The following is a 21,238-nucleotide window of genomic DNA, read 5'->3' as shown; positions in this document are numbered from 1 at the left end:
TTTACCAGTCTCGATGAAGAATTTGAATCCAATTCTCCCCTTTTCTGAAACATTCAAGAAAAGGTTCCAATCCAACCCATTAGTTAGAAGTTAAAAATAAGAGCTGACTAAAATTTTTGATCACTCAGGAGTCAAGAAAAAATGATTCCCATTTCCCACATTTACTGCTCATTTTGATTAAGTGGACAAATATTAACCATCAACTTTTGATGGATGACTTCCTCTGTTCAATTTTTTTTAAGTAACATTGCTTGTGATCAATCAAGGACAAAAGATTTGACTTGTTTCAGTACCTTGTTCTGATTCCTGGGCTCGAAACTTTTTCCTTTTTTTCTTGACAAAAAACAGAGCAAAAGAGAACTTTTAGGCCTAGAAAGAATAGATGCAATCACAAATCTTATGATACAGCCAGAATTTCTTGGTGGATCGAATAGTTTACACTTGGCTTCTTTTCAGCCCACGAAACTTCTGCAATACGAATGATAGCAAAAACATATCAGGTTTTTGGCATATGCTTCCATGTACATATAGATTCTATCATCATGGCAATGAAAGCATCCAAAAGTATCTATTCCTATGAAATAATAGAAGTAGATACTTCGTTTGGTCCATTGTAGATAGAGTGAAGCCTTTCTTAAAGATAAATGGATGTGGATATGCTATTAAGAAAGCTCTGGTTTATGAATATGCCAAAAACAATCCTGAATGCTCGCAGGCAGGACCTGTATTTTCAGTGGCAAGTACAGATCAGAAGGATTTGAAAAGAATTATCTGGATGCATCATTTATTTTCAGATATGTTGGACCATTATGATTGCATATCAGCATATATCACCACTTTCACATATTTTGATTTGTGCCTTCCCTTGTTCCAACCAAAAGTTTGGAAAAGCATAAAAAATCAGGCAACAAAAAGGAATCAGAGTATTATTACCAGAATAGAATAGTACATCCCAAATTATGTGACATTGTTTAGATGCGAAATTTTATATAAAAATCTGAGATGTATAGTATTATTCTTATTTTAGTGTCTCTTTCTTGCAATTTGCATCACGATTCGCAAATTGAGAGGATGGAATAAAACCCAGTAACAAGAATGATGCTTATTTGTATACACAGCCTGCTTAGCTCATCAGGTGAAGCCATTTTTAAATGCAGCACCCAGACCCAACACCTCCAACTAATCCCTCCAGTGTTAAAAGGCCCAAACTTAGTTCAGCCCAACATATGGTTATGGTTATAGATTCCACTTTGGCCCGCTCTAGATCAACTGGGCTGTATCCATATCACTTATCTATCTGAGCCCAAAACAAAATTTTATTTTCCTTTCTATTATCTAAAAAAATAAAATCTTGGTATTTATATATGGAAATGAGCAATGTTAGTTTTACAAAGACACATACAAAAAAGATATACAAAGATAATCCTCACCCTTGATTTTCATGATTTCTCTCTCTCTCTCTTTCTCTTTTTCCGTTTTTTCTTTGTTTTTTCTTCTGGATGATGTCACTTTGTAACCCTCTTTGTATAGGTCTTTGTAAGGATAGCATTTTTCTATGGAAATAATGTTACGAGGAGGTAATGACATAAATCAAGGGGATCAAAGAAAGCCGCTGAACATTGGTTATCCTGAGACTTTCTCTAGCAAGGCAGAGGCTTCATCTTGCAAAACTTTCCAGGCTGCATTCACGTGCCTCTCTTCAGTCAATGGCGCCCCTACCGCAAATCGTAATATGTATGTACCTGATAGAACCTGTATAAAATGGTTGTAAGCAACGAGCTTGTTTCATTTTGCAGAAAAATAGAACAAACCAAAGAGAGGACAAAAAGAGTAATAAGCATACTGTGTGAGATATGAAGATTTTCCCGGTTGAGTTTACAATATCTAGTAGGTCGTGGTTCAGTTTATAGCCACCATCTTCATCATTGTGGGGTGGCAGAAGGCGGAAACAAACTAATGCAAAAATTCTTGGGGTAACAACCTGCCCATATCAATTATTAACCATGAACCATAATAATATATGATTCAAAAGTTTAAGAGTGATAAATGTTGAACTTAAAAATATGAACATGAAAAAAAAGATGATGCAAAAAATAGGAAGTGAAACCAAATATGAAAAAAAAAAAAAAAAGGCACCAACTACCTCAAATCTCGGGTCTTGAGCAACAAGCCCTTCGAAATGTCTAGCCAGCTGGATATGATTTCTTATATAGCACTGTAGATTTTCCAAACCATAAAGTCGTAACACCATCCACAGTTTCAATGATCTGAGAGCCAGCACTGGATTAGTGAAGGTAATAATGTTCTATAAATGATTTTAAAGCACGTGGAGTTTATTTCTTCAGTTGGAAAAGACAAAAATACATGTGCACTTCAAAGAGAGAGTTTATATTTGAAGTGACTGTAGACAACAGATACATGTGCACACATTAATAGTATTTATCTATGTAGAACAACATCAAGGAAATCATAAGCTTCTTTCAGAAAAAATGTTCAAAGGCATACCTAAATCGACGTCCAAGAGGAATTTGCCAATCTTTGTAATCCACAACCAGGTTTGCTTGAGAGGCCTAAAATATCAGCCACATTACAAGAACTTTAGCAGTTAAATATACAACAAAAAGAAAAAAGGAAGGTCACTTTTTTATCAACAAATATGCCACCTTTAGGCATGGCAACACCAGCATGTGGTGTTGTTTGCATCTTAAACCTTCAACCAAAACATTGCACAAGTATAAATGAAGAAGAATAATACTACACATACATCATTCTCATACAACATTTCTCATACAACATTATGTGGTAAGATATGATTGACTAATTTAAAGTTAAAATTAGTCAATCATATCTTGCCATATAATGTTGTATGAAAATGATGTATGTATAGTATTACTCAATGAAGAACATGTTGGAAGAAACTTTACTTTGTTTTTCAGAAACTCTGGATTTGTAGAGAGGGACTGAATCAAAGCATTTCTATCCTGTTGCCATGAAAACAATGTCAACATTAAAGATATATTAATGTTTTACATTTTAGAAGTAGAATTCTACTAAAAGGAAGCAGCAGCAAAAAAAAAAAAAAAAAAACTAGATTAGCTATGAATTTTTAAAGCTTTTAAGGAACTACATCGCATGCCTGAGTTTATATATTATATGCATGTCTATTATTTGTGTGATAGGTGACAAAACAAGATAAAGGATATTTTCCCACTGAACTATGATAACAATTATTCAAAATCAAACATACAGATCCTCTGAAAATATACAGAGAGCATGGAGGACACATAAAAGCATGAAGTATATGTTTCATTTTGTGATGGCAACATGCAAAACAAGTAAACAAATACCTTTATCCAAAGTGCTGAACAATCAAAGTTTGTTAGAAGCCACTTGTGTGCATTCATGTTGAAAGAGTCAGCTTCTTCAACACCATCAATATATTGTCGATATTCTGGACATATACATGCACTTCCAGCATATGCAGCATCCACATGAAACCACATTCCATTACTCTGCAATGAAACCGTGTATACAGAAATTGTTAATTGTCTCAGTCTTCAATGATGCATTAATTGAATAAATATAATAAAATATGAAAATTTTCAATCTTTCACATGACAAGTTTTCTCCATATGCTAGTTGTACAAAAAGTATCCAGTTATAATCATCCTTGGCACTTAGCTTGTATTTTGGTTCAGACCTTGGCAAAAACTCATTATAATAATACCCTAAGCAATTCAACTAAATGTCACCTTGGCAATCTTTCCCAGTTCAAGCAAAGGATCAACAGCTGTAGACGATGTAGTGCCGACCTGCAAGTATAAATGTTAATCGAAATTCTTATCATGAATCCATGTTACACAAGCATGTAAAAGACTAAGTCACAAAATGACTAATCAACATGGCAACATTCTTTTTATCATTTACAAAAATAGGACAAAATATATTATAGTCCAAAATCCACACTCGATTTCAAAGAAAAAATGTTGCATGATTCAGAACACCCAGATCCTGTTTCCATTGTGGTAGGCATCCTTCTTACTAAACATTGTCTCCTCTCACATAAATTAACCCCATTGTGTTGAGCATGAACAGTGAATCTACTCACAACTTGTGGAACAAAACTGGGACATTAATATTTCTGAGTATCTTATAGTATTCCTACCAATTAGTAGTTCAGGTGAAATATCCAATGAAAAGATAAGACTAAAAAAACAAAGAGGTGAAAACAAACTATCACCTACTGTAGCACATAAAAAGAAAGGTATCAATCCGATAGCAAGGTCACGAGAAATAGCTTCAGCAAGTAAACCCGGAGAAAGGGAATAATTAGTTGAAGAGTCTGTTTTAAGCACCCTGCAATTCTCTGGATGAATTCCTCCAATCTGCATTAAAACATCAACATCACAATGCAATATACAGGCATTAGATATCAGTAAGCAATATACATGGTCAAGCAGTGCATATTTCTTTGGGACTTGATTGTTTAGTCGTAATATAAATTCATTGTTTTATTGTTATAAAATATGATACGGAGGGCAAAAACAAATGTCATCAGAGGCTCTAGCCTACTGCCAGAAAAAAAAAAAAAAAAAAAAAAACAAATACTGTCGGCACCATATATAATATGTTCAAATTCTACTTTGACTTAAATAAAAAAAAAGGGCAAAGCCAAATCACTAAAGAATAAAACTTGCCTTCTGAACCCACACTTAGTAATTGGTTTAACACATTCTAGATTCTATCAACTGAATTTTGTTAATCGCCCAGTTCAGAAAACATCATTTCAGGATAACATTTGATTGGTTTTGAAAAGAATAATTCTTTTATAAGATACCTGGCAAGCTTTTTGTAAAGCAGAATGTGTTTGATCAGAGGCATATACCACAAGCTTTTCAAGAGCATTTTTACCAACCCTCCTCAAAGCCTTATCACGAGCAGCCAGTAGTACAACTAAAACAGCTTCACTTGCGGTACCTTGTATAACTCCACCACCTTGTCCTGTAACATAAATCATTAGCTTCAAAGACTTGCTTCACTGACTAACATTTATTAAGTTTCAAAACAAGCTGAGTTTTGAGGTTTAAATTTTCAAAACCAGTCAACTTTTTCAGAATCAATGACTTGGAACATCCTAAATTAACCTTATCAATCTTAAGATAAAGTTCAGAACCTTCTCCCCATAGGAGCAGGCAGGGGTGGTTAGATATTCTGAGTATCATTTGCCAAAGCAAAAAAAGTAAAAGGAAAATTAACTCATTATGGATTTCCTTTATTGCATTTAGATTTAGTAGACACGAAAAAAAAAAAAAAACATTCATCACTCCTAATAAAACCTCACATTTTGCAGTGTCCGCCCTCTTTGACTTAGGTCAATAAATATTCTTATCAATGAGAATTTATTTAAAAATTGACCTAAGATACATCAAGACGTTCCAGCATTTAACAAAAACATCCTGAACAACTTAGCCACTAAATGGCGTAAGACTTTAACTCGTTTAACTTGGTAAAAACCATAGACCCCTCAAATGCACAGACTATTTGCAGATCCCGAGAATCACATTGGCAGAATTAGTGGATTTCTTCTCAATATAAACTGTTAGTTTGAAACAAAAATATTAATAGATCTTCAAACTGTCAAACTGATAAATCAAGAGAAAAAGAAAAGGAGAAAAAAGATAAAAAAGAAAAAGAAAGCCCAATACAATCAACACATGGTTACCTGTTGAAAGAAAGTCCTCAGGTAGCTTAAGCATTTTACCAAGCCAGTCTAGAACAATCATCTCAAGCTCTGTTGCAGCAGGAGACGTTATCCAACTGAAACCCACAATGTTTAGAGCACCGCTAAGCATTTCTCCCAAAAATCCAGCAACACTGCTATTAGAAGGATAATATGCAAAGTAATTTGGGCTTTGCCAATGAGTTACCCCTGGCAATATCTTTGCCTGAATATCTGCACTCATGCACATATTTTGTCCGTAAGACTTCAGAAAAAATAAAAGAATAACTGAATTTTAAACCATAAAATTTAACCAAGTAAGACAGTAATTTGATGAAGATAATAAAAGAATCATAAGAAGTTGTCATAATTGAGCTAGAAACTATCTTCCTCAAATAATTAACATTCACCGAGCAATTAAAAAATGTTTGAGAATCCAAATGAGTAACTTCACCATCAAGAACGTTTTGCAGTGACTCTGGATGATTTGGAGCAGAATCCGGCACAAGTTCACGTAGATACCCAGGCTGCAAAGAATAACCACAGAAATGCAACTAATGAAGAAAACTATATTTATCACCTAACGGAGTTACCCAAAAAAATGAAAAAAGAATTCAAATTGATGCATTTCAATCAAATACAGAAAACACATTCAAGAGCTTATTGATTTTATTTACACATGTGCACACACATACAATATAATACATAAACACGAGTAGATGTAATGATCAATGGAGCTCTTCAAAAACTTAAAAGAAACTAGACCATATAAATATAAGGATGAGAGAGAAATTCGTAACCTGAACTTGGCTGAGAACTGGGAAATTCTCGATAGTTTTGTAGTAATCTGCAATGAAATCCACCATTCTGTGAGCATTCTCCCTCAGTTGCTCTGCATCCATTGGCTTCAAGCCACCATTTTCCCTATAAAGAACAACCACAACGACAGAAAACCATGTTAGCCTCAACTGATATCCATGATAAAAGTAAAAAGTTATCATAAAAGTTTGTAGTGACTTACATTTTGGTGAAAAGGAGTTAAGACTGTTGAGAGTTTAACGGAGAAAACAATGTTTAATGATATGTTTTGCTATCTCTCTTTCGCAGTCTCTTCACTGTTTATAAAAAAAGCAGGAGCTTAGCAGGAAGGTGTTTTGAACTTAACGTTGGTGGACAAAATCTAAAGGACAAACATCAGGCACACATGCTCTCCAACAGAGACTTAAACACATGCACATTATGGTTTGCGGCTTCTCCTGAAATTTTGGATATTTTGGGGTTAGGCTTTTGCATTTGCCAAATGTGTGGTTGATACTTACATTCATCCTACCATCAAATTATGATCCTATTATCTGAGAATTTTGATTAAAATTATATAAATATACCTTTGATTGAAAATAATTTCCTCGTTTAAAATTAATCTGTTACTTAGACCATTTAATCTTATGGGCCTTTACGACTAAAAGCCCAAACTTGTAAACGGGTCATTCGGGTACCAACCCAACCCATGGGTCATTTCACCATCGCTCCTTCCAGTGAAGTAACTCCAACGGTGGCCAAGCATGGCGTATAAATTGTCCACAAATTGAAAAATAACCCACTCATAAATATCACAACATAGCCAAGAATGGAAGACGAGGCAGAGATATACGACGGAATCAGAGCTCAGTTCCCGCTCGCGTTTGGCAAACAATCAAAACCCCAAACCTCTCTCGAAAAAGTCCACGACGCCACTCGCCGATCGGAACAACCGCCTTCCACCACCACCACCAGCACAGCTGCCTCCAAGACTAATGACCTACCGTCTCTCTCATCCTCCCCCAGAGCTTGGCTTGACTCTCTCCGAAAACCTAAAGCTTCGGAGGCGCCAAAAGTTGGGCCCCCACCGCCTCCTGAGCCGCCGAAAGCGGAGGAAGATGACGATGACGTGATGATTGGGCCCCCACGGCCTCCTCAGCCTGTGGAAACGGAGGATGATGATGGAGTTGTGATGATTGGGCCACCGCGGCCTCCCGTGGCATCGGAGACGGACGATGAAGAGGAGGAGGAAGAGGAAGGGGAGAATCGGTATCGGATTCCGATGAGTAACGAGATTGTACTGAAGGGTCATACTAAGGTACTATTTTTGTATCCTAATCCGTGTTTAAATTGTTTGTTGTGTTTTAATTTTGTAAGTTCATTTCTCTTGAAGTGTAATTAGGGTTTAGATTTTAAAGGGATTAATTTAATGTTCGGTGTTTTGTCAGGTTGTTTCAGCTCTTGCAGTTGATCACTCTGGGTCTAGAGTTCTCTCCGGTAGTTATGACTATACGGTGCGAATGTATGACTTTCAAGGAATGAATTCCCGTTTACAATCCTTTAGGCAACTTGAGCCATTTGAAGGTCATCAAGTTCGTAACTTAAGCTGGAGTCCTACGTCGGACCGTTTCCTCTGTGTAACTGGCTCTGCTCAAGCTAAGGTACTTGTGCATAACTGTGCTCTTTTTTCTTTTGTTATTATTTGATTGTTATTTGTGGGTGTATGTGGTCATCATTCACTGGTCTTTCTTTTTATTTCAGATTTATGACCGAGATGGGCTCACCCTAGGTGAGTTTGTGAAGGGTGATATGTATATTCGTGATCTGAAAAACACCAAGGGACACATTTGCGGATTAACGTCTGGAGAGTGGCATCCTAAAAATAAAGAGACGATTTTGACGTCATCCGAGGATGGATCTCTTCGTCTATGGGATGTGAATGATTTCAAAAGTCAGAAGCAGGTAGGTCGTGTTCTGTAGTTATTTAATTGCTGCATTTGGTCAAGATATGCTAAGTGGAATTTCGCCAAGCATTCCTTTATTCTGATGATGCAAAACTCAAAGAATTTGCTTGCTATGCTTGATCAATTAGTCTATATTTTTCTTTTTTCAATTTTTATTCTTCAAATGCTTTAAATTAGTTTTGAGTTTATGAATTTCAAACATATTTGGTAGAGCATGCCACATGCTTCCAATGATGTTTTAGTGGAACTAACTGGGTTTTGCTTGGTCCAGTTCTAAGCTTTCTTAAAAAGGTTTCATTGAGAATGATTTGGAATATAAGGCCTTGAAAATATATATATTATATTATGTTTGTGTGTGAATGTTGATGGAGGTTTTTGGAATTTTTTATTTTTATTTTAAGCTGGAGTATGTGGTGATGCTGTATGTTAAAAATGTCTTTAAATGCTCTTGAATTTCATTTCATTTTTATTGTTTTGCATGCTCAGTCTTATGAAAGTGCCTATACTGTTGACAAGATTCTCGTTAATTTTAGTAACCAAAGAAATGGCTGCAAACTAACGTGGAAATTTTATCATGATTGGATAGGTTATCAAACCAAAGCTTTCAAGGCCTGGAAGAGTTCCGGTTACCACATGTGCTTGGAACCGTGAAGGAAAATGCATTGCAGGTGGTGTTGGAGATGGTTCTATACAGGTAATTGCTTGTTATATCGGATATCATTTTGTTGTTGATAGACAGTAGTCTAAGCTAGATAAGCTCTAGGCTTTCTTTGATATTTTTGGTGTTAGAATTTCTGATTATTTTTTACTGCTTTCAACTTCTTGCACTTTGCATTGTTATCTTCTCATTTTCTTTGCATCAATTTTCTTCTTACGTATGCTTTGGCTGTTTTACTCTTGCAGCTATGGAACCTTAAGCCTGGATGGGGAAGCAGGCCAGATATATATGTTGAGAAAGCCCATTCTGATGATATAACTGGGCTTAAGTTTTCTAGTGATGGGCGAATTCTGCTGTCCAGAAGCTTTGATGGTTCATTGAAGGTAGTGATAGATATGCGTTCAGAACATTAGTGTTCATTTTCCTCATACATCTGTTCATGCTGTGCTGTGTGTCAAACTTTTTGTAATAAAATTTATGAAATCTGAGTTAGGTTTGGGATTTGCGCCAAATGAAAAAGCCTTTGAAGGTGTTTGAGGATCTTCCGAATCACTATGCCCAAACAAATATTGCATTTAGTCCTGACGAACAACTTATATTGACTGGTACATCTGTTGAAAGGGAGAGCACAACTGGAGGATTGCTATGTTTCTTTGATCGAGCAAAACTTGAACTTGTTTCAAGAGTTGGAATATCACCGACTTGTAGTGTAGTGCAATGTATTTGGCACCCAAAGCTGAATCAGGTAATATTATACAATATTTTGCTTTCATATCTTTTCTGTTTTTCCATTTTCTTTTTATTTTACCCTTGAATTCAAGCTTCTTTGTGTGAAGAATCCCTCTATGAATCGTCTTTGAAACACACACTCATAGAATTGTGCAGTGTGCAAAATGAGAATTTATACTTATAATGCAACTGCCTTTCTTTGCTTAAAGGTCTTTGCAACAGCTGGAGATAAGAGCCAAGGAGGAACTCACATATTATATGACCCCACCCTCAGTGAGCGAGGAGCTCTTGTCTGTGTTGCACGAGCACCAAGGAAAAAATCTGTTGATGATTTTGAGATACAACCTGTGATTCACAATCCACATGCATTGCCCTTATTCAGAGATCAGCCAAGTCGTAAGCGTCAGCGAGAGAAAACATTGAAGGACCCTATTAAGTCCCATAAGCCTGAGCTTCCCATTACAGGACCTGGTTATGGTGGAAGAGTTGGTGCAAGTAAGGGAAGCTTATTGACCCAGTACCTTATGAAGGTATGATGTTTTCCTCATTGGTGCTCTTGTATCTTTTTCTTTGATCTTTTATGTTATGAAAGTGAAGCAAGTGGGAGTTGCTAACGTATGGAGTTCCCTTGCAGCAAGGGGGAATGATCAAGGAGACATGGATGGAGGAGGATCCTAGAGAAGCTATACTAAAGTATGCTGATGCTGCAGCGAAAGAACCTAAATTCATTGCTCCAGCATATGCAGCAACCCAGCCTGAAACAGTTTTTGCAAAGTCTGATTCTGAGGACGAAGAGAAATGATCCCATTGTGGTAGTGTACTTGTGCTACTTTTTCTCCCTGTCTTTTGGTTTCCTGGGTTCATTTGCTATTCAGTGATGGGATATTAGTTAGGATCTTCATTTTACATATATATATATGTGGGATATTAGTTAGGATCTTCATTTTATATATATATATTTTCTAAGCATTTTTTCATTTTTTCTTTCATTTTATTTAATGCCTTGTATTTATGTTATTACACTTATATGCAGCTGGTTTTAAGTATATATATATATATATATATATTTTTTTTTTTTCCTAAGCATTTTGTCATTTTTTCTTTCATTTTATTTAATGCCTTGTATTTATGTTATTACACTTATATGCAGCTGGTTTTAAGTATATGCTACCTTAAAATCACCTCGAGTTTAATTTGAGCACCCAAGGAATACATTGAACTAAGCGTGGTTATGCTGAAGGTATCATTACGCTGTCAATATGATTTGTTGTTGTGGATATAAGTGAACTTTGTACTCCAAATCTGATATACATGTTTAGTTCCCTTGGCCCACTTAATTTAGGGTTTTCAATGGTAATATATTCTGAAAGAAATTTCGTTTATCTGTAAATTTGATGGTAATACTTGAACTAAGATGGGCGAAAATTCACCAGAGCTGCATGCACTCTTGTTTGTTATGATCTGCCATACCAATCAGATATTTTAATCATAAGAGAAATTGAGTGGTGATGAGATGAATCAATTCAATTCTTCAAGTAGATTGTACGTTTGCCTTTTTTTTTTTTTTTTTTCTCCTCTTCACAATTAAATGAATTGATGCATTTTGAATTTACTACTGAAGTGGTTTCTTTGACAGTAATGAGGAAGCTTGCATAGGATTGCTCTTAGTGGGTGCCATTTGCAGTCGGAATATCTGTGCATCTAAAGCCATAAACAATTTCAACTTCTCCTTGTCCAAGATTTTATTGTTCTATTTAGTAGTGAATTGATGTTCGATAATATATTGTATAATGTCTGAGATTAGATATTGTAAGAAATTGCGTTCAGGTTTGAAACCCCAATTAATGGGATCATAGGTTGTCTGAAAACTAAACAGTGGGTTTCAATGCATTTTCATTTACAACACTTGATGTTAAATTCAAGCTAAAACGGTTTGTTCAAAGAATCTTTTGCCTTTTTTCCTTTCAAATAATAAGCCTCCTTATGGCACTGAGTTGACTCTTTACACTTAAAACAACGTGAAGAAAAGAGAAACTACTTAAAACAAAAATAAGAGCCTACAAAAGCTCAAATGCATATATAAACAAAAGCAACAATTAGATTAAAAAGGAAGTCAATCTACAAATAAAATATAACTTTCACATTTACAAGAATTTGATGTGAGACAGATTTGAGTAACCCCATCATCATATCCTGAAAAAAAAGGGATGATTTGTGGTAGGTTGTACAACAGACATAATTGGTATTGGTGAATTGGTGGGAGGCATTTTCGATTATTACTACAATAACATTATGTTACAAAAATCACTAACACAAAATCTTCAGGCTGCAAATCAATTCACAATTGATGGCTTCAAATTTGCTGTTAGTTAATTATCTGATATCCTTACCCAACACATGAACTTGTTAAAGAGATACCGTTAGCAGTAGCCATTTTCAAATCTTGATAAACGCGAGTCAGATAGAACACTAAACAGTTGCGTCTCTAGGAATAGCTGCATCAACCAGAATAAGCAAGCAATGCATAAGTAATATAAAACTGGGGATTACACGCTGAAGCTGTAATGGTGATCAGAGAAAACCTATTAATTCTAATGCTTATAAGTTGAATGAGTAAAAAAAACTGAACAAATTAACAGTTAAAATGCAAAATTACCTTGATAAATGGCCGGTCCCTACCAGGAAAGGAATCGATAAAACTATCTTTAAGAAGTAAAGAAACCTGGAAAGTTAAAACCCCAAAAGTTCATGAGTTAAAAAGAAGAACATGATAGAATTTAGGCCAAGTTAGATAGTAGATTTTTCTAACCCTGTCATTGTTTGATTGTACACTAGTTATTGTATGAGATCTAAAATCGGAACAAAGAGACTCCATATAGCGCCCCATGACATTCAAAAATTGGGTTGCAGCTTCAGCCTGAAAAAACACTTTCAAATATTATTATTCATATCAACAAACAAGCTGAATCTGAGTGGCAGAAATCTGTAAACACCTGCACTTCGCTGCATTTATATACGGGATGCCTTCTCGCAATTGAACTTTCAAAGGACAATCTAGCATGGATTGGTCTGAGTTCAGAGACAAGCTCTCTTTGTCGAGGAAGTGACGGTAAGTGACACATCTTCACCTGAAAACACAAAAAGTTAACAAGAATTGGGACACATCAAATCCTCTTAACCATTTCATACACAATTATAAACTTTTGCATAAAAAAATTTATAATCAATCAAACAGCTTCAGGAATTTATGACACTTCCCCACTAGGCTTTCATAAGATATAATTCTATTATTAAGGGGTAGTGGATTTAGAACTATTTCAAAAATGAATAAAGAAAAGGGTTTATTGCAGTTTCCTTAATTACCAATTCCCCTCAAATTTCTGAAATAACAAGTATTTTCAATGTCAGTTTGCCGTTCCATTTAAGGCGGCGGGGAAGAAAGAAGGGGATTTTGTTAATTTGGTTTCAAAAAATGAGGGCAAGGATAGATTAGTCATTTTGCTAGTCTGATAGGAAATTTTATCAAACCTTAAAAAGAAAAAATTAAAACAGTAGTCTGTAATTGTTGAATGAAGAAAAATAAGTACTATACTAGAATGCTTCCAATCCATATATAATCTGTAATTCCAGAAAAGATTAAAAATGAAAAATAAAAAACATTACATACCTGGTCCCTGAGAACATTAACAAGCACAAGGTTTGATGTTTTAATCTTCAAATCAGCAGGTTTTTTTTGTATCCCAATCTGTGAAATAATATCAAAATAAAAATATCAGTATTTTCTAATAAAGCTTCAAACAAAGTCTTGAAGAATCTAAATGATCAATCTTTTTCAGTGGCACAGGTTTCAACAATTCGACCTATCTAGTCTGGGAGGATGCTTAAGATTTTGAATCTAAAGATTTGAAACAAACATTCAACTAGCAGGCGAATCAACGGAAATCATTTGGTCGGGAAATTCATACACTGTACATAATAAGGTTCACTCTTTNCATTTTGCTAGTCTGATAGGAAATTTTATCAAACCTTAAAAAGAAAAAATTAAAACAGTAGTCTGTAATTGTTGAAAGAAGAAAAATAAGTACTATACTAGAATGCTTCCAATCCATATATAATCTGTAATTCCAGAAAAGATTAAAAATAAAAAATAAAAAACATTACATACCTGGTCCCTGAGAACATTAACAAGCACAAGGTTTGATGTTTTAATCTTCAAATCAGCAGGTTTTTTTTGTATCCCAATCTGTGAAATAATATCAAAATAAAAATATCAGTATTTTCTAATAAAACTTCATACAAAGTCTTGAAGAATCTAAATGATCAATCTTTTTCAGTGACACAGGTTTCAACAATTCGACCTATCTAGTCTGGGAGGATGCTTAAGATTTTGAATCTAAAGATTTGAAACAAACATTCAACTAGCAGGCGAATCAACGGAAATCATTTGGTCGGGAAATTCATACACTGTACATAATAAGGTTCACTCTTTAAGATGTACCAATTTTTAAATTGTATGATATTCATGTTATAAGCATGCAAACCTTAGGGATATGGAACTCACAATGAAGGGAACAGGTGCATCAAGAAACTCAAGCATCTTCCCTGGTAAAACCTGTAAAAGATCAATGATGCAAAAAGAAAATCAGTTATTACTGATTTACATGTATCAACACCAGCATCAAAGGCATCAAAACTACACTCAATATAATAACGTATATGAATGAGATTTTGCCTCCAATCATATATGGAAGTTACAATAAAAATTTCCAACTCGATTATGAAGTGGCCATTGGAAAACCACCTGGCCCGGTGTTTTGTGATTGCTTTATTCCAGGATTTATTTTGGGCAGACAGGTTTAAGGAAGTGAAGTTTATTGAAATTTTCATAGTTTTGGCTTCCAAAGGCATCAATTGAGCCAATTATTTCTGTTTTTTTCTTTTTTAATAAAATTAAATAAAGCTGAGTGCTGGCTGAATTCTATCTAACTTACTGGAAGAAGCAAACTCTGCCATTGAAACGGACGAATCATTGGACCAAGAGATAACACTACAGCTGATAAAATACCCTGCAATTTTTGAAACTGATATTAACTCAAAATAATTGCTTACTCATTCTGGGTTCCTATAAAATATAAACTATATTCACAAGAAAACTAGTGATGACACATAATTATTTTAAAAAATAAAGACCAACTCACCAGATTAGGACACACTACTACCACTTGTTTCTCCAGTAATACTCCTGCAACCAGTGCCAAAACCTGGAAGTTGTATAATAGCAAATTCAAATCTCAGTATGAAAATGTTTCCCATTGCTTCTGAATAGGGATGCAACACATCAGTCTCAAAATATAAAGAAAAAGGGCAACTAAAGCCAAAATGATTGTGATTAGATATGTCTTTACACTTTCAATTGAGAGAACTCGACAAATGGTTGCGGTTGTCCATAATGAGAGTGCAACAGCTTCTTCTGCAACAGTCAACTTTCCATTGACCTTTTTATGAATAAAAATAATATCAGGTACATATGCATATAGACCATAGATTAAGAAAAATCATACACCAAAGGAATACCTCAGCAGCTTCAACTGTATCTAAATCTTTTTCCGAAATGCCAAGGGCAGAAACTGGATGTCGGCTGTATTCAATAGACTGCAAATGCTTGAGCGGCTGGAAAACTATTCCACTTCCTCTAGGTGGAATTGGGAGAGCATGATAACCACAAACTATTTGTAGCAAATCATTCTTATGATCCTATAAAACGAAAAATCTATGATAGTCAAAGGGTAGTCAAAATATCACCTCAACTCAATAACTCTGTAAAATGGGCAATAACAATAAACTTACCCTAGCCCATTCCATCATCAAATCATCCACAAATTCTTTTTCATGATTTGGGAAAAGATCATCATCTTCATCCTCTGATGCCATGCTTCTAGCTGGACTGCCAAAAATAAGAATATATTACTGATATTGTCACAGAGGAAATGAAGCAGGTTAAAGAATAAAGAAACATTCAGAATAAAGGAGAGCAGGAAATTAAAAAAGAAGATGATTAAATTACTGATGTGAAGTGTCTACAGATATAACAGATTAAATTATATAATTTAGTTTGTCAATATTTAAATAGCAGCTAATCACGGAATAATAATAAATCTACCACCTGAATAGGTATTCAGAACTTGCAAGACGCTCTAATGTGCTGGTCCTGGAACTAGCAAGTGCCCCAATCTCTGGAGAAGCTCGGCCGTTCTCTAAGCTTCCGTATATTCTTTCCAAATAATCAGATCGATTTTCTGAGGCCTCGGATGCACAATCATCAAAATATTGCAAATTCTTCTTGTCATCCTTATCTATTTCTCTTAATTGACTAATATCTGAAGCGTCACTAGCAGTGACACTTTCAGGAGAATGAGGTTCCCATATCTTTTGTGAAGATGGGATCTCATCATCTGATATAATTCCAGCAGCAGCAGCAGTAAGGGCAACTGCATTGTCAACAGGTATTGCAGAGGCCATCCACTCATTAATATACTCCCCATTCGGCGAGTCAACACTGCCATTTATTGGATCATGTAGTTTGGACGGTGAAGGGGTGCACTCAGTGAGAGTCATTTCATTAATAAACTGTGTTATCCGATTCAGGCGCTCCTGTGCAATTATACTGCATCCAACAAAAGATATGGGGAATTGCATTAATTGATACACAATATTGATTTTTCTCCCTTAAAACAGACATCAATAAAACAAATGCTCACAGAAGGGAGAATAAAAATAATTTTAACCTGTTCAACATCTCATAGTGTAGCTCAAAGAAAGGAACCCTTGTTAGCACACAATAGCAGCGAGGTGCAGAAATCAAAAAACGGCTACATCTTCCAGAAGACTGAGAAAGCAGTGGTGAGGTTCCTAAGATACCAGGTGGCCTCTGAACAATTTCTGATACTTGTAAACAAACACCATAAAGTGTAGCATTGTTGGCAACCTGACAGGAAATAAAAATTTTCAGCATCCCGCCACTCATCTTCCTTAGACCATTAATCTATGGGAACTAAAAATTGGTTAATTGTACTACCACTAAAAATTACAAACATTTCCAAATTAATATAAGTGAACTTCATGGACACATATTAAAGCAATAAATAGAGTGATTTTTTCAGGAACAATTTGACATATATGGAACTCACTAGATCTCCGATAAGAAACTATGAATATTACTGCAAAAAGGAGGAGGGACAGGAAGGAGGAAATAATTCCTTCAAAAGACTTGCTATAACCAAAGTCAAAGAAAGGGACAGGAAAAAAAAAAAAAAAAAAAAAAAAAAAAAAAACCTAGAATCATAACAGTGCAGAAGTTAGACATACAGAAACACACCTGAAAAACATGAAAACAAGGATTTCAACCAGTGAACCCAAGAAACAATTATAAATGGATTCACCTGAAATAAGAGACCAAATAAAATTTTTCTGAGAGAGAAAAAAGCTTACAACATTGATCTGAGAGAGTAAAAAGCTTACAGTATATTTCATCAGTAATTAACAATTTATAAGCATGACGCTAATCCACTAGTCAAACAAATAACATGATAAACGTTAAAAAGAACAGAGTAATACAGATATTTGGGACAATCAATCAGAGGGAAGGTAACTCATATCTTAGAAAAATTGATTTCATTATCCAAATCTTAAGTTCCATTTCTAAGTCGATGATACCACAAATGAAAATTCAATTAAAGCAACAGAAGTTCATCTAGATAGAGCTTTCTTTAAGCAATAAGGTACCAAAAGTAATCAAATGTGACAAAGAAGATACAAAGAAAGAAATTACCTTAAGTGAAAAAATAAATGATGAATCATCTCTGCTTAGATGCTCCTGTCAAGATTGTAGAGAAATGAAATGTTGTTTCTTTGGTGAAAGGTGCTAATACTTTGAAGAGAACAAGTTTAATTCACAATAAAATAATATCAGGTGGCAACAGTTCTACATGGAGATGACTTTTGACAAATTATTAGGAATGCCATGCAACCATATATGCAGTATATAATACATTTTATAAAACTGCAATCCAATTTTAGTCTATTTAAACACATATAGGTTTGAGTCAATGAAACCCACATTCTCAAGCTGTAGCACCACGAAAAGGAACATCAGCATTGAGTAATCTATAGGTAAAATTAAATCACTGCAATATATAAGATCTAACTTTAAGAATAATATCAAAGAAATAACAGAACATATTTCCACATACAAATTCATTTAGATCACTTAAGAACAATATCATTATTATAGCAGACATAACAGAAACAGTGGTTGGCATACCTGTCCATATACAAGTTCATTTAGATCACTTAGTGACGGAGTCCTCTCCACTAGCCGTGCCTGTATAATACAATGTTGTAGATAAAACAATCGATAGACCAGCATTTGCCCAATGCTGAATAAAACAGATGATATTAACTAATCAAAGTAAATATCAATAATATAGGAAAACCAATCATACACCATTTTGAAACAACTACATATTATATGATATGCAACTAGAAGTGTACTACTTCTAGCATATGGGGCTACATACAAGATTACATTTTGGCCTAGTAGGACAACGATTATCGATCACATTTATTTACAAAAACTCCATCAGAAACTCTTTTTCTTCTTGTCAATTGTCATATAGTTGGAAATATCTCTTCTATAAGTAAACAATTGGGCAAGTAAACAAAGTTTCAGCAAGATAACAATAAAATCAAACCTTAACACCCCCAGGAAAACAGAAGGCGGCTAAATCCTTTAAGCGCATAGGTAACTTCTTCCCAGGAGGATATTTAAAAAGAATCTGCAAATGCCAAAAAGAAAAAAAAGACCAAACAAGTGATTATCAGCCCATATATCAATAGGACCGCAAAAACAATTGATCAAGAAACATAAACTACTGACCAAAATGAAAGACACGTAAACTAAGTCATCATCATAGAAACAGAACAACCAAATTAATGTTGGTCAAACAGGCCGACAATTTTAATGATGCATTGGGTATAACAACTGCATTCCAGTTGTAGCAAACACATAGGTCCCGGTCAAAATGCCACAAATAGAAAGATCTCAGAAAAAATCCTATAGCACAATACACAGTAGCCTTTATTTTAATACAGCAGATTGCTTAAATTAAGGAAAACACAGCAATCACACAGTACATAAAGATCATGTTGTTAAAAGAAGAAAAAATTAATCAATTTAGTCAGTAAATAAACCTGAGATTCCAATGATGGAAGTGAAGGTGCCCGTGGTTGTATCATTCCGAAGTCGAACATTTCAGATTTTTCCATCTCGAACGCCCACTTTTTCCTTCTCATAAATGCATCCTCCACACACTCAAGATTAGAATCTGGGTGAAGCCCCGCAACAATAAAATGTTCAAATATTGAGGTGGGTTCCTTATATTTTGTTTGATCCTACAATAAAATCCTTTCGTTTATTATTTAAAGAAACAAGCATGTAATTTTTTTCATGTGATTATCAATATTATGTGCTTCAGAACATTAAACAGCAAGCAGCACTGCCAAATTTGAAACTAAAATGTATTTTAAAAAATAAATGCGTATAGCATAACTTATTATAACTAAAATGCAAGGGCCTATGGATCACAGTCCAATCTCTGTTTACTTAGTTCTGACTGCCTGGCATTCTCTAAACCAGATGGATAGAACTTTTCAGCTCAAAGGCACCGTCTAGCTTATATCCCTATAGCCAGTATTCTCTTCGCACAATAAAATTATTGAATATGAAACAAGAAAGAAGACAATAAATTGATTCTCCTGAAGGATAGAAAAATTTAGAAGTGAAATATCCCAAAATAAAAGTATAACAAGAAACTGTTAGGAAAGATGTGCAACAAACTAGATTATGTTGTGCACTTTACTGTAAACAGCTTCCTAAACCAAGAACAATGTAGCCAGCACAAAATGAAATAGAACGAAGAGAAAGAAAAGAGAGAGATTAAATACCATGGTTTTTGACTTTGAGTGAAGCTGATACCACTGGCGTTTTTGGTTTGCCAAGACCTCCGGATTGAAACTATACTGGTAATCATCTTCCCGCGACAAGCCACCCCATCGCCAAGCCCTCTGCATGTGACTTTTCAGTCTCTGAAAACTATTACTACGCCCATGTGCCCCCATCAAAATCTCACTCTGACTGCGCCTGTGTCGTGGCTCCAATAAATGGGCACTTGAGCTGCTACGGGAGTAAGCACCTTGCAGTGCTTCCCCTGCCACCCTAACTGCCTCCTCAGATATCTGCTGTAATACCCGAATCGGCGAAGAGGGCGTATCTTCTTGTGCATCATAATTTTCTTTAGTTTCCATTTAGAAATACTTAACTCGTCTTGTAATGCTCATTTCACAAATTAAAGTCACCTCCTCCTCCAAATTGTAAAGCGCAAGCCCTTAAACCAGCATTACATCAACACCTTTAAACTTAATCACGTAGATTCCACCAAATATAAATGTAATTAATCTTATTTCCAACACCCCATTTCAAACAACAATCAAAATGAAATAACCATAACCTCCCCTCAATTGTTTTTGATCCTTGATTTTATGGTCAACTAAATCTTGCACACATAAAATTTGATCACAAATGTTCTCACATAAACTTCAAAATCTGAAAAACTTTTGGCCTTGCTGGTGCTTTCACTAAACACCCTGGTAGCCAAAAAAACATCCAAAACAATTCAGATACTACAAACTTTAGAAAACGAGCATAACAATGTACATAATAAAGTACCCAAATCAAGAATTTAAACGTACAAACGGCTACATATTCTTCAAAATATGAAACTGTAACCGAAAGCTAGCTTGTAGCGCATGAAATAAAACCCAGTAAATGCCTGAACAAAATTTAAAGCTGATGAGAGAAAAGAAAAGAAAAGAAAAAAGCAAAAAGAAAATCGTCATGCGTACCTCAATGAATGTAGGTTGTGTTTGGTTCGGTTTCGTGTGAAAGAGAATGAAAGAGATTGAAATAGTTGCTAAATATAGAAGGGAGTTAAAAGTAGAATGAAGAGAGGAGGTTACTCTTACACATGCCATGAGAGAAGGAGATTCTAGAAGGGAAAAAGACAGCTTTAAATAATATCATATAGATCCCTTATAGTCTGATAAATGACATCTTAGTGAGCCATTGAGAATACCCTGTGGCTGTTACAACTTGCAAATTACAATGTTAGAACTCTTCAATTGCAACATTGAATTTAAATCAATCTTGAGGTACTAATCTGTTATTGTTTAAGTTTTATTTAAATTTTTCCTTAATATTTCATTAGCAGATATTTGTTAAACTGATTTATACAATCTATGACTTGTAGAATAATA

At 34.8% G+C, this 21,238-nt stretch overlaps 3 protein-coding genes across 6 annotated transcripts; 1 reads left to right on the top strand and 2 right to left on the bottom strand.

Annotated features, from left to right (window-relative positions):
- Positions 1–993: 993 nt before the first annotated feature.
- On the bottom strand, positions 994–7,028 carry LOC116108066 (tyrosine decarboxylase 1). Of its 2 annotated transcripts, XR_004124586.1 has the most exons (14): positions 6,741–7,028; positions 6,520–6,643; positions 6,174–6,246; positions 5,723–5,953; positions 4,838–5,001; positions 4,245–4,385; positions 3,753–3,812; positions 3,348–3,512; positions 2,925–2,981; positions 2,506–2,570; positions 2,144–2,267; positions 1,844–1,981; positions 1,564–1,752; positions 994–1,372 (listed from the first exon to the last, which is right to left on the bottom strand). XR_004124586.1 is itself a non-coding variant. In XM_031394344.1 (13 exons), coding segments are annotated over exons 1-13 (1,473 nt in total). In that variant the 5' UTR covers positions 6,743–7,028; the 3' UTR covers positions 1,431–1,623. The 2 variants fall into 2 exon arrangements, 1 of the variants encoding a protein (XP_031250204.1); XM_031394344.1 differs by lacking the exon at positions 994–1,372 and having other exon boundaries at positions 1,431–1,752.
- Positions 7,029–7,310: 282 nt separating this feature from the next.
- On the top strand, positions 7,311–11,802 carry LOC116108065 (WD repeat-containing protein 70). 2 transcript variants are annotated; one of them, XR_004124585.1, is made up of 10 exons: positions 7,311–7,835; positions 7,966–8,178; positions 8,279–8,479; positions 9,068–9,175; positions 9,385–9,522; positions 9,633–9,884; positions 10,078–10,398; positions 10,503–10,680; positions 11,019–11,108; positions 11,505–11,802. XR_004124585.1 is itself a non-coding variant. In XM_031394343.1 (9 exons), exons 1-8 carry the CDS (start codon positions 7,347–7,349, stop codon positions 10,668–10,670), a joined length of 1,890 nt encoding a protein of 629 aa, XP_031250203.1. In that variant the 5' UTR covers positions 7,311–7,346; the 3' UTR covers positions 10,671–10,680; positions 11,505–11,802. The 2 variants fall into 2 exon arrangements, 1 of the variants encoding a protein (XP_031250203.1); XM_031394343.1 differs by lacking the exon at positions 11,019–11,108.
- A 161-nt stretch (positions 11,803–11,963) lies between these two features.
- Positions 11,964–20,965, bottom strand: LOC116108064. Of its 2 annotated transcripts, XM_031394340.1 has the most exons (19): positions 20,828–20,965; positions 19,871–20,569; positions 19,118–19,318; positions 18,619–18,702; positions 18,189–18,248; positions 17,697–17,741; positions 16,654–16,853; positions 16,032–16,532; positions 15,716–15,812; positions 15,443–15,622; positions 15,274–15,363; positions 15,067–15,129; positions 14,860–14,934; positions 14,430–14,480; positions 14,034–14,111; positions 12,862–12,996; positions 12,678–12,785; positions 12,525–12,590; positions 11,964–12,363 (listed from the first exon to the last, which is right to left on the bottom strand). In XM_031394340.1, exons 2-19 carry the CDS (start codon positions 20,228–20,230, stop codon positions 12,289–12,291), a joined length of 2,469 nt encoding a protein of 822 aa, XP_031250200.1. In that variant the 5' UTR covers positions 20,231–20,569; positions 20,828–20,965; the 3' UTR covers positions 11,964–12,288. The 2 variants fall into 2 exon arrangements, with proteins under 2 accessions (XP_031250200.1, XP_031250201.1); XM_031394341.1 differs by lacking the exons at positions 11,964–12,363; positions 12,525–12,590; positions 12,678–12,785; positions 12,862–12,996 and having other exon boundaries at positions 14,039–14,111; positions 14,410–14,480.
- Positions 20,966–21,238: the final 273 nt, after the last annotated feature.

The sequence above is a fragment of the Pistacia vera genome, unplaced genomic scaffold (assembly GCF_008641045.1).
Source record: "Pistacia vera cultivar Batoury unplaced genomic scaffold, PisVer_v2 Contig552, whole genome shotgun sequence".
Classification (NCBI taxonomy): domain Eukaryota; kingdom Viridiplantae; phylum Streptophyta; class Magnoliopsida; order Sapindales; family Anacardiaceae; genus Pistacia; species Pistacia vera.
This window is presented reverse-complemented; position numbering and strand designations above follow the sequence as displayed.